Raw genomic sequence first — 14,490 nt, 5'->3', positions numbered from 1 at the left:
ATGTTTTTTTTTAGGTTTTAAAATACACGATGCATGTTGGCAAATTGGGTTTATAATTTCTCGTTTGGAAAAAAGACGCGCAATTGACAACGTGCTTCTGTGTAACTGTTTTCACGTCCGGTGTTATAAAAAATATATTCCTCCATTGTTTTTCTTTCGGTTGGAAAACAGGTATGCGGTCTATTCCCGTGGCGGATTGTCTCGAGTCATCGAGGGCTTGAAATACCCTTCGGTCGCGGGGGTGGGGCGACGACGACCGAGGGCTGGTGCAGTGCTTTCGGGACAAACGGACGGACATGGTCAGTATCCTGTATATAAGCTCGATCGGTACGCGACGAGTTTCAAAACCGACGGAGGATCATTTTCGGTTTAGCACGCGAAATGACGGTAAAGTGGCTTCATCTTATTTCCGAGAGGACAAGGCCTACTTTTCAATGAGACAACATTGACGATAGCATAATAACATGAACTACTTTAACGTTTCATAACACACTAAGGTCTTTTTTAAAAGCCCAACCCTGCAAAAGATACAGGAGTGTATCAATAAAGAATTAATATTGAGGAAAATACAATTTTTAATACTTAGTTTAATAGAATTGAGTAATTGCCGATTTTTCCGCAATATTCGGTAAATTTCTAACCTGAATTTTAAATTTCGTTTATATGAGATTTTTTAGAGTAAAAATACAAATTTTTTGAAAATTTTATAATAATAATTTGTAAATTTTAAATTTTGAAAAAGAAACATTTAATAGAAAAATGTAAAAAAGTCACAATACACAAGCCATATAGAAAAAAAGTTTTGGAAACAGAAAATATAACAGATAAAATAAAAATAAAATATAACAGATAGAAACTATGTAATGTAAAAAAAAATTATATGCTGATTGTTCAGCATTTTCTTAATCTCGAAGAAAATAAAAAATAGAATTTTTAATATTTAGTTGTAATAGCATTGAGTGATTGCCGATTTTTCCGCAATATTGGTAAATATCTAAGCTGAAATTTTAATTTTGTTATATAAGATTTGTAAGATAAAAATATAAATTTAAAAAAAATATTGTAATAATGTGTAAATTTTAAATTTTGAATAAGAAACATTTCATATAAAAATATAGAAAAATCACAATACACAAGCCAGATAGAAAAAAGTTTTCAAATCAGAAAATTGATATAAGCTTTATTAAATGTATAAAAATTATATGCTGCTTGTTCAGCATTTTCTTAATCTCGAAGAAAATAAAAAATAAAATTTTTAATATTTAGTTTTAATAGCATTGAGCTATTGCCGATTTTTCCGCAATATTCGGTAAATATCTAAGCTGAAATTTTAATTTTGTTTATATAAGATTTGTAAGAGTAAAAATATAAATTAAAAAAAATATTGCAATAACGTGTAAATTTTAAATTTTGAATAAGAAACATTTCATATAAAAATAGAGAAAAATCACAATGCACAAGCTAGATAGAAAAAAGTTTTCGAAACAGAAAGTTGATATATAAGCTTTATTCAATGTATAAAAATTATATGCTGCTTTTTCAGCATTTTCTTAATCTCGAAGAAAATAAAAAATAAAATTTTTAATATTTAGTTTTAATAGCATTGAGCTATTGCCGATTTTTCCGCAATATTCGGTAAATATCTAAGCTGAAATTTTAATTTTGTTTATATAAGATTTGTAAGAGTAAAAATATAAATTAAAAAAAATATTGCAATAACGTGTAAATTTTAAATTTTGAATAAGAAACATTTCATATAAAAATAGAGAAAAATCACAATGCACAAGCTAGATAGAAAAAAGTTTTCGAAACAGAAAATTGATATAAACTTTAATCAATGTATAAAAATTATATGCTGCTTGTTCAGTATTTTCTGACAATTTATGCAGTAAGAAGTATTAAAATGTTATGGTAAGGTGATAAAGATAACTCAAACAAAACATAGCAGCTTTTAATTATTTTTTTAGTTGTTCAATAATTAATTAATTCAGAATGCAATGCGATACAAATTTGAAAAGAAAAACTGCCTTTTTAAGAGGAAAATGTATTAATTCAAAACATTACAAATTTTATGCTTCTTGTGAGATTATTATAATGTAATCAGTGAAACCATGTGCAACTCAAAATCAAACCTCTTCCAATATTTTTATATTTAGTTTTTATTTCTAAGCTAAAACTTATTTTTTTTATTATATAGGTTAGGCAGAGAAAATATTTAATTTTTGGTATATAATTTAAAAATTTTACTTTTAAAAATATATAAACTTTTCAAATAAATGTAGAAATGTCACAATTTATGTCACAAAACAATTGTTTTTTAAACAGAAATTTGATAGAAGTTGTATTAAAATATATAAAAATTATGTACTGCGTATTCAGATTTTTTCTGGCAGTTTATGAAGTTATTCAATTTTTATGGAAAGAGGAAAGGTTAAGACATTAAAAAACCCACAGTTGATTTAAATTCTTATCTGGCAGTGTAAGATTTTTCGAAATAATTGAAACACAATACAGGGAAAATCTCTCGTAAGCTAAAGAATGTTTTCTTTCCTATTAATAATTAAAACAATTAACAAATGTCTCACGTTTTTAAATAAAATCAGTTAGACCAAACCTGCCATAAGGATATATCTGTTTTGAAAAATATTGATCAGAAGCAGTGAGTGAATCCAAAATATTCACAAATTGATGGTGATGTGATATTAGTCACGGTAACTGAAATAATTCAGGTGAAACTGAATGTCCTTTGACTAAATTAAATTCTTTTTTAAATCTAGAATATTAAATAAAAGTGTAAAGTTTTCCAATAAATAAACGATCTGTCTTGCAATACGTCATTTCAGTTTCAGAATAAATCATTTCACTTTAAGATGAACGAAGTGAATGAATTCAAATTATTTCAATCACTACAGAGGTTGATTTTGTAAAGGATTGTAAAATAAGTTAAACAACTAAAATATTTAACAAAAATTGCACGTATTCCAATAAATAACTATAAGCGATAAAATACAAGTTAAAAACTAGACCAATTCCTGTCATTCATGAGGGCTTAACTCCCAACTTTTCCAGTTGACTGTCGCGGACGAGGGTCAGAACCACTTTCTCCCAATTTATATCAAATGAAATTCTAAGGACTATGACGGGATTCATACCCAGAGCTGATAGCTTGCTCATAAGCAATAAATATCAATTTTAAAAGTAGACAAAAATGACAGTTTAATCTTAATTAATGAGAAGTCTTAATGAACTTTAATTATTATAAATTTTGAGAAAGTAGGGCTTAAGAGGATATAGACTGGGTTCACCGATTTTAATGAAATATTTTTGGCGATACCAGGCGGAAAGATATTAGACAGGTGTCCTTTCGATCTCCATCCAGGTTCTTTCCAACCCTGGGGACTAGAAACCAAGAAAAATATTTAGGCAATTTAGGTACTTTTAACTAGATTTTCTGCCTTGGTTGTACATATATATTTCAAGGCTATTGTAATATTTCTGTCCATTTTGATTTTATTTATTTAAATTTTTATGTAGGATAATATGAATGGTTGTAATAAGTTCATCTATAAAAAAAGATTCGTTTTAAGCACCATTAATGCTCGTAGCTACGAATTTTTAAAGTAACAAAAAATAAACATTTTCCATCTGTTTCTTTTCTTTGTCTCAGATATCCGGTACATTTAAAAAATTCATAAACCTCTGCATTGTATACATTTGTCATTATTATAATCAGTGGAAAGCTGAGATTCTCTTCTTTTAGGCTAAGTCAACAAGGTTTACATTTTCAAGCTTCATAAGTTAGAAAATTAGATATAAAATCAGCTAACACTCTCATATCCGGCTGTTAGTTGTGTAAAGAGGCAAAATGTATGCCATTCTGTGTGATTTATATGGTTCTAAACTCCTGTAAAAATTCCTATAGTTCAAAGGAGTTGTTTAAAAGTAATCGCCATTTTTGTGATAAAAAAATGGAATATGTATTGTATGAAATGGATATGTATTGATGTTTTTTTCAAGGAACAGAACACGAATCTCAATTTTGTATTTTTATAAAAAATAATTATTTTATTCTGTTTTTGCTACGTTGCTCTGGCAAACGTCAAAATTTATTTTACTTCTTTTTAATACTAACCTACATATTGTTTTGATATCCTACGTAAAATCGACTGATACAATAACCTTGAAATACAAATGCAATAAATACAAAAAATTTATGAAAAAATATAGATTAATTGTAATATATTTTTTATCCGCTGTTAGGACCACATAGTATTACAAATAAAATGCATCATTCTTCCATTTAATAAAGGTTCAAAACTTATTAACTTATATTATATCCTTTACTTCATAGACTTTATTTCGTCTATAAAACCTGGAGTATAAGATTACTTTTTAATGGTACGACGTTGTCGTAATAATAATTTTTTTAACAAAAGAAAACCAACAATCTTATATTTTTTACTTTCTAAATTTTTCACATATATGGTTGTAGGTACGTATTGAAAGTGTCGTTTTCGTCCACTTTCAAATAGGGATTTTAACAAATACAAAATCTGATAAGAATATTTTTTTTCAAAATTTCCTGTTTTTTCCTTATTTAAATTTAATTAAGATTTGTCGACTGTCTTAGATAATGAAATATTTAGTCTTTACTTTAATATATTAGGGACATTTTTGCACACGTGTCTTGTTATACCGGTTTGTAAAAGAATATCTTATAAATTGGACACAATTTAACTAATTTTTATATAATATTATAAAGTATATAAAATATTTCTGTAAATTCTATAAAAACTATAATATTTTTCTATATAATAATAGAATGCAAAGGTGTATTTTAATAAAGTTACAAATTGATAAACACTGAGGCATAAATTATTTGAAAAGTGTGGTGGTTAGTGCACTCTCAACAGGGCACACAAGAATAGCAAAATTACGTAGGAAATAAACACTTTGAGCCCTGAAGATGATCTCAATAAATATCGAAACGTTGGCACGATAAAAAATGTTTTTCTAAAACCTACGTCACACCAGACCGCAACTCACGATCTCCGAATAATTTATTTGAAAAAAAATTCCTTCTTTAAATGATCAGTTCGGCTTTATTCGACATTTATTTAAAAAACAGTGTACTATTTATTAAAAAAGTATGTATTTATTTTTATAAAAACAACAATATATAAAAAATATTTACCCAGTAATCTTTTTAGATCGTCCCTGTTACTGAGAGAAGCGGCTTCTAAGAAAGAACTTTTCTGCTTTTGAACTAATTCTAAAATTTTACTTTAATCAGGTTTCCACATAATTACATAACCCGAGAAAAACGTTTATAATTATTAAACCTCAAGCCCTTCTACTTTTTTCTTTAAAGTTTCAAGTTAAAAACAAAGTCTGAGTAACCCTTAATTAAAAAAAGCATGTATTCACAGCACCATTTTAAATTTGTCAAAGCTTGTAGCTTATTCACTGGCGGTAAAGTAAAACTAATTGATGAAGCTGAAAAAAACGTTTAATAACATAGTTAAATATAATATAGTCCGTTTTTTATATTGGCATAATTTTATATATTCTTAATTGAGTTTTCCCTACCATTTCAAAGAAAGATTACAGAAGGCCTTCACTTTTTTTTAACATTAGACACATTTGCTTTAACTATAATTGGAAAAATTCAAATTTTCTTTGCAAAAAGACATTGATTGACCTGAAATAATTAATGGCAAATATTTGGCAAAGTTCCTGCAGGTTTGAGAGGAGATTTATGTTTAGACCTGTCGTTTTAATTCTCAGCCGTTAGAACGCGGATGCGCGACTATAACTTTAAAGGGAAAAAAATATCAAAAATGTTTTTTTCTTATCTAGGTCAAGATCTATTTGTGAGGTTTATTTTGAAAAGCTCAAGATCAACGTTGATCATTTGACACTTATAGCCTATAAAAAAAAGTGCCACAAAAGAGTTTTAATAGTTACAATTTAACACGCATTTTATACTGCCTACTAATAATCTACTTATCTAAATTACATTTAACATGTTCAAAATATATGTTTAACGTAAATAGCGGAAATTTAATGATGAATTTTTTGTGAAAAACCTTCGCTTTTGACTTTGCCTATCTAACTTAAAACACATATGTGATTGCCACAGAAAAAATCACCTAGTAGGTGTATAATCGTCTTTTGTTATTGTATTTTATAAATATCAATTATTGATAATATTGATATTGTTTTTTAGAAATCGGAAATTGTAAAAAATTCAAAATCTGTTACGTTTCTATTTATGTCAATCATACAAACATTCCGCTTCCAGACAAAAATCACTTGGGTACAAATTTCGAGATTTTTCTGCAATAGTTCTAATATAACTAAACCTAGATATTTATAAATGAATGAATAATAGTACTTATTTCCATAGAATACAAACAAACTCAAAATAATTTACGGCATGGACAACAGTCCGTCAGCCGGAGTCTAAACCTACATATCTAAAATTTCATTAACTGATAGGCGTTCTGTAGTGGCTATAAACTTTGAAAAGCACATTAAAAAATATATTCTCTGTTTTACTGTGTTAGATGAGATTCTTTCTTTTGAATGGAAACAGTAATAGCCAGAGATCATTTTCAAATTTTTGCTTGAGATCATGTTTGTTACCAGGGCTTGTAGGTTCAAAACCACTTTTCCGTTCATTTACTTCATTAATTTGTAAACATATTCTGTCAAATTAAAACAGAAATTATATGCATTGTTGCTATAATAATTCATCGAGGCAGAAGCTAGTTTCTTATGCTATTCAGCATACTAGCGACAATCCAAACAATTCTTGAACAATCCTTTCCATTTGAGCTGAATATATAAATATTCTGGGACGTCCATTCCAACATTTTATTCATGACAAACCTACTTGAGTCCTATACTTCACAAGCAATAAATTAATCTTTCATTAATAATTATCTCCCTCACTGGACTCCACTATACATCCTATATAAAATAACCAAATTTAATATTATCCTATTATTTGTAATTTTCCCTAATATATTAGTTAACAAATTAGGAATTAATAAGAAAAAGACCAGGAACACAATTGGAAATCTTATAAGACAAATTTGACAAAATCAAACCCATTTGTAATCAATATGGAAATGCGGAAACAAATGCAAAAACATGTAAGGTCGGTAAAGGATGATGATGGAAACTAACGTGGAACGTCACACTCACAGAAAACTATCTCGAACCCTCAACAAAACAGACAAGATCGAAACGACGGCCCAAAAAAGACAACTACTAGCTGAAAAACTTGGACACAACACATTTAAAACTAAAAACTCATTAAACACAAATTAGCAAAAGTTCAAATCGTTTACAGGATTTCGCACCAATCTAGCGACAATAGGCAGACCAAAAATTATATAATGACTTAGAGGTCATTATGACCACCCTAACCATCCCTTATAGGTGCATCACCTGCTGATCGCACATAAAAATCCTTTAAAATTGATTTGTTTTGACAACATAACAGGGTAACTAAAGTTGAACTATTGGAGGAGAGGGGTTAAAGAAAATTGAAATAGTTCCGTTTGCAAAGAGTAAATATTTTAGGTTCCTTTAACCTCCCAAGTACGAACGTAGTTGCATTGCTTACATAGCCGAATCTGAATATTTTTGGGGGTTCAGCTATTTTTTCCAAACAACCCCAAAATAAAGAAAATTTATTCCTTATTATCTTTCATTATCCTCTACGACCTGTAGAAACCCTAAATGTCCAATCTTTTTCAGAATCTGGATAGACATCAACAAATTGATTGCAGAGTAGATTAAACTATATTCCGTAATTTTATAATAATTATTATAGTTTTATAGTAGTACACACAGTAATTATTTGAAATAACTAGAACCTTCTAATATAGTTTCACGGATTCAGCTGTTTTCGAAACAAATGCTATTAACTGACAGTCATCAACGATGAAAATTGTTTTGGCGTTGATCTCATTTGACAAAGTTCTATGTTTTATCCCTTCCTATTATCTTTCAAGGGGCTCCACAGCCGATTGGTACGCAAAATTACCAAATTACTTTGAGCTCTTCATAGACGTTGTCTAGAAAATTTTGGTTTTTAAAAAAAAGACTGAATAGCTAAAAATAGAGGGATCCGAAAAAAGTTTAAATATATTATTTCTTTTATTGTTGGTTGTTGATCATATAATGTTGCATGGAATTTTATTTATTAATAGAACGTTTTTGTTTGTTTTATTAAAATGTTCTTTATTAATAAAATTCCATGCTGCAGTATATGTTAAACAACCTACAATACAAATAATAAAAGAATAAAATAAACAGCAAAAAGTTGATTATTATTTTTTAAATATTTCTTTTTATTATACATGGCAATCCACAACTCATTGATACATCAAATTACCGAACTGCTTTGGGCTGGAGTTTTCTAGAATTTAATTAAGGTTTTTAGTTGAGATAAAAAAGTCGAGCGGGATTCGAACCCACGACCTTCGGCTAGATACGCCGCTGCTTTACCACTTGAGCCATCGTGACCTCAGTGAGGTCTTTGAATTTTAGAACATTTTCTTTATCGTCCCAACGTTTCGATCTTTATTGAGCCCTGAAGATGATCTCAATAAAGTTCGAAACGTTGGCACGATAAAGGAAGTGTTTTTCTAAACCTTACGTCACACCAGACTGCATCACAGGGTCTCCGAATAATCATAGACTAATGATTAGTAAACACCACACATTTTATTTTTTCTTATTATTCGTCAAGGAACTCTTCACCGACTGGACGGTACACCAAATTACGAAACTGCTTTAAACCCCGCAAAACCTTTGATCTAGCCAATCGATCTCAATTAAATTTAACACATACTCAAAAACATACATAAACAATTAAAAAAAACTCTTCCCGACCAAAAAATATCAAGTTCGCCCAAAATTTCTTACATCAAAGAAGGTTTAAATCGTTAAAATTATAAATAAATCCCTAATTCCTTACATAAAGGCGTTCATTGTAACAAATAGGTCTGAAAATCTGAAAGGGGTAATTTTTCATCAGGATCACTAAAGAAGTAAACCAAATCCATTGATTATACTTTGCTATTGGAAAATTAATAATATTGGCAAAGCATAATAATTATAATCCATTAGAGTTCGAGGTCGATTGATCGAATAACGTTTTTCATTGGTCGAGATAAAAAAGTCAGTGTCACGAGCGGGATTCGAACCCACGACCCTCGGCTAAATACGCCGCTGCTCTACCACTTGTCACTTGAGCTATCATGAAATCAATCCACTCGGGCACTAACTTTTACACTTTGAAAAATGGCAAAAAGGAGGGAAAATTCGACAGGTGTTGTTGAGATGAGAAGTTGGTGTCCGAGTGAATCGAGGTCACAATAGCTCATGTGGTGGAGCAGCGGCGTATTTAGCCGAAGGTCGTGGGTTCGAATCCCGCTCGTGACCCTAACTTTTTTATCTCAACCGATGCCTTATATAAAGATTAATTAATAATTATAGTATTAAACTTAGCATGAAAAAATGACTTTTGAGTTAAAATTTTTAAAAAGTAATATTTTTTCTGTACATACATTACATATAATTTAACAAAAATATGTGCTTCATTAGATTTTGTAAAAACTAAGAAAAAATTCTACAAGCGTGTCCGTTTTGGTCTTTCTGTGATTGTCAAATAATATAATTTGTGTTTACAATACTAGACTTACAGCTACGTGAAAATCGTTTCTGTTTGTCGAGCGTTGTTTATCATCTACGTGAAACGCACATCCCCATTCTCACTGTTCAAATACAACAGTGTAAAGTCTGTGATTATTATTACGACCCACATACATATCACAAGGATTTTCCGTTGATATATGTATTTCGTTTGGTAATTGGTACAACGTTCCCTTTTCAACCTGGGTCGATGTGATATCAAAATTATATAAATTAAACATGTGGCTTATATCAACTCGAATATTATACTTGCATATTACAAAGTAAATTTTAATAAAACAGTTATTCTCAGTATTTAAAAAATGCTAGCCTTCATTAATGTAGGATAAAAATTAAATAAACAAGAATCTTTTATCCAATCATAGTTGAAAATCGATCTTTCGTTTTTACTCCTTAATCAGGACGAGGTGCCCCTGATCTCTCTAAAAGAATAAATGCCATCGCCAACTTGAAATTAAGGAAAACCCCTGTATTACACGGAATCCAAAATAAATTCTACATTTTTTATGGTGTCCATCCTGATTTTGTATAACTATATAAAAGATGATGGTTAGGAAATAAATTGTCTTTTTCACCATAGGCATTTATTTTGTCAGACGCGTTTCGGTCTAATGTACAGGGTGACAATTTAAGATCGCCCGTCTGAATTTTTCTTGAACCAATGACCCTATAAAAAAATAATATAAAATAAAAGAAAATATTTTTTAGTCTAGTTTAAAATTTTTACCTTCTTTTGAGAAAAATTATACAGGGTACATCTAACGTTCCTTGCACAAATGTCGATTTGGGACGATCAAACTTGATACTTTGAACCACCTGATGATGACAAGAGTACGAAATTCTCGGCTTTTGCTATGTCCACGTTCGAAAATTCGTCCAGTATGGCATTGGTGGTGAACTTCGATTCATCAGTCCGTAGGATGTGTGGAAGAACGTTTTCTTCAGCCTCCCAAATCGACATTTGTGAGAGGAACGTTAGACGCGTGCCATAGAACCCCGAAGTCCCTGGACAAGATGAGAACGATACGGCTTAAAATTGTAAGTCTAGAGTATATCTCTACATTTATTTTTTGAAAAACCTAAAACCCTTCTAACATTTCGGAGAGTGGAATTCGGATTTTCGCGAACGTAAGTAAAATATTCAGGCCCTCGTCGAAATTACGCTGCCGGTTCTTTTGCCACAAGTTTGTCATTTTTTGACTTAAAATCCAATTGCATTATTGTTTTCAGCGTAAATATCCTTTAAAATGATGTGTAAGGATGTCTGAACTTGTCTTAAGGTACCTTGTATATTTTTTCCCAAAAAAAGGTAAAAAAGTTGTAACTAGACTAAAAAATATTAAACACGTATTTTTTTATATATTTTTTAATAGCGTTATTGGTTCCCACAAATTCAGCCGGCCATTTGTAGACCATCTTCAGTGACTTTTTTTATATAAAATGGTTTGGTGGATGTTTTACATTCTTATAAGTCAGAAGTGGATGTCTAGACGACTATGAATTTGGCGTGTAGTCTGTCAAGAATCCAGACATCCAATTCTGAACTTATAAGAATGTAAAAAATCGTGACTTATTTTGGGTTAAAACATCGGAAGAAGCTAATAATTTGCATAAGTTTGTCATTTCAGCACTAAAACTGAGACAATTTATTACAGAAGTGTAACGTAATTTCAATTCCATTAAAGACAAAAAGTAATATTATGTCCATTTATTTATTTTTTAATTTTATTTACTCTTACGTTACTTTTCAGCAAACAGTACCTAGAATGACTTGTGTTATTTTCTCATTTTTAATCCTCTTCACCTATTGCCGAGTAGTATTATGATTATTTGTGGTTACTAGTTGTTTTTTTTTTTTTTTTTTTTTTTTTTGGTGCCGGTGTTTTTGAAGAAAAGCCCATTTGTAACGCAGGGCCGCTGGATTCGAACCCCGGACCTTTACCTTACAGTGATGAGCGCCGTGTCAACGTCTAAACCGTTGCGGCCACCGACGCCCCTAATTACTAGTATTAAAATATGTATTGTTTTTTATTAAAATTAACTTCTCTTACTTATATTTTTATATTTCTCTATACAGATCTGTAATAATAGAAGTGACTTTATCTGTTAAGGTTGTATTTCCTATGTACAGATTATTTATAAAATAAAATAAAAAATAACTACTTAATGCACATTTTACAAATTCATAATTTAAAATAGAAAAATTAAACGAGTATAAATGAAAACAGAACTCATACTAGTTTTTTAAACCGTCCCTTATCATCCAGGTCCACTTTTTCGTGATTAAATATTTCAATCGTGCCATTCGGCATTTTGCCACGTCGAAATATCCAATTCTCAGCAGGTCCAACGAGACTAAACAACTTAAATTGTGTTGTTTTTACGTAATGTAAAGATTTGCTTAGAGGATAGCCAGGCTAGAAGGAAGATTGATCGGTTTGTTTTGGATACTGAATAGCAAGTACCCTTTAGGAGGGTGGCCAAGGAAGTCGAAACAATTAACCCTTGCAAATGCAAACAGATCTGTTCGCATATTGTGCATTTTTGTTCAACTATAACAGATTGAACGACGGAAAATTAAGAATTTGTAAAAATTAATTTTCATAAACTATTAATCCTTAAACCTTTATGGAAATACATAAACTTTGGTCTCAAGATTTGTTTACAAATCTGAATAGCTCCTAAACGAAGCATTCTACAAAAATTATGCTTTGGATAAAACATTGTTTAATAAATCCTAGATCCAAGTATCGTCATCGAAAGTATACCTTCAAATTAAAAAAAAGTCACTCCCTCCTTGGGACCTTACGTCTAATAAATTTTTGACTTTACATTCTACGTACAAAATTATTTAAAGACACGTCATCAATTTCTTTAATTAATTCCAATAGAAAGAATAAAATGAGGTAGTTCGTAAACAATCACCCAGTAAATCTTCCAGATCAGTCACGTTTTTGGTTGCTTTGCTCTCTGATCGTATGAGAGTTTTATTGCTAGTAAACTCTTTTACTTGGAGCTTTCCTTAATTTTTCTTGCAGAACTAGTGAATATAAGTTTTTTATGTTTAATGTTCCTAATTGAAGACCAGGTGCAAACTGCTAATGACGGCTAAGGCCTTTGATCATGTTTTTTATACACTACAAAAATTATGCTTTACGACAAACATTGCTTAAAAAATCCTAGAATCGAGTTACGTCATCGAAAGTGTACCTTCAAATTAAAAAAAGTTACCCTTAATAGAGACCTTACGCCTAATAAATTTTTGACTTTAAATTCAGATTCTATTAATTTTCAGATTTAATTAATTCCAATAGAAAGAATAAAAGGAGATAGTTCTTACATAATCATGTAGTAAATCTTCCAGATCTTCCTCAGGCAGGTTTGTCTGCCTGATCATTAAAAATGATTCCTTTATACATTGGCACCCTCAATATAATGAGGTTGTTATGTTTCACTACGTTTTGAAAATGTTTGATGTATTCATTTTGGATCTGACCTGGTCACGTTTCTGGTTGCTTTGCTCTCTGATCGTATGAGAATTTTATTGCTAGTAAATTCTTTTACTTGGAGCTTTCCTTAATTTTTCTAGCAGAACTAGTGAATAATAAGTTTTTTATGTTTAATGTTCGTAATTGCCTTTTGATGACCAGGTGCGAACTGCTTATGAAGCCTGAGGCCTTAGATTATTTTTCTTTTTTTCACTAGCAAAAATTAAGATTTGAATTGAGATATACACCTAAATATTTAACAGCCTTTGATCTTGTTATTGAAGAGTTGTCTTACATCACTGTTTATGGTCTTTCAACGCCGAGTAAACCATATTGTAACAGGAAAATTTTGAAGTAGTAGGAAATTATGATGTTCACAGGACGGAATACATCTTGTAATTTGAGGTTTTTTAAATAATTATTCAGAAATCGTGAGATGCGGTCTGGTGTGATGTAGGTTTCAGAAAAACATTCTCTTTATCTTGCCAACGTTTCGATCTTTATTGAGATCATCTTCAGGCCTGGGATTTACAAACATTGTTTTCATTTAATAAATACATTTTGGATGTGGAAAAAAGTGAATTTATACAATGCAAAAAATATATTTTTTATATTCAATCAAAGTATTTCTAAATTTAAACAATGTTTGTAAATCCCAGGCCCTGAAGATGATCTCAATAAAGATCGAAACGTTGGCACGATAAAGAAAATGTTTTTCTGAAACCTACATCACACCAGACCGCATCTCACGATTTCTGAATAATTATCGATTAACGGTCACTAATCACCACACATATTATTTAAATATTTATATTATATACTGTATAGTCTTGAGGGGAGTCGCAAACTATTGTTGGTCTTCCAGTTTTCTGCAAGGTGGTCCTGATTGTAGGGATGGCTTTTACCGGACGTGGATTGTGCTAGTGGGTTGGGGTGAGTGGATAGTTTGTCGTGGAATTGGATGAATTTGGACGGGATTAATTTATTTGCAAAGGGTATTTTGAGGTCATTGGAGGGTGGCGTTGGAGATATAGTAAGGAGCGTTAACTATAATTCAAAGGACTTTGGATTGGAAGGATGTTAGTAGGTTTAGCGGTGCCCCACACTTCTAGTCCGTATGTCCAAATCGGTTTCAGTACAGGAACGGAATTAAAGATGTTAGTAAGGAAAACGAGGGCTTTTTTATTGGTACCGAATGATTTGACACGTAATCAAATCAAATCCTGATAGGGGGAGGTCAGGAGGAATAAGGTATTTTTAATGATAATGG

The 14,490-nt window shown here is 30.4% G+C and overlaps 1 protein-coding gene across 1 annotated transcript in view; it reads left to right on the top strand.

The window, feature by feature from the left end:
* The first annotated feature begins 219 nt into the window (after nt 1-219).
* LOC106673359 (troponin C) overlaps nt 220-14,490 on the top strand; it is a 29,637-nt gene continuing 15,366 nt past the window's right edge. Inside the window, exon 1 of the mRNA XM_014405451.2 lies at nt 220-299. Coding sequence (XP_014260937.1) covers nt 297-299 — 3 coding nt within the window. The 5' untranslated portion in view covers nt 220-296. The remainder of the gene's footprint in view (nt 300-14,490) is intronic.

This window comes from Cimex lectularius, unplaced genomic scaffold (genome assembly GCF_000648675.2).
Source record: "Cimex lectularius strain Harlan isolate CLEC.00 unplaced genomic scaffold, Clec_2.1 scaffold106, whole genome shotgun sequence".
NCBI classification, from domain to species: Eukaryota; Metazoa; Arthropoda; class Insecta; order Hemiptera; family Cimicidae; genus Cimex; species Cimex lectularius.
This window is presented reverse-complemented; position numbering and strand designations above follow the sequence as displayed.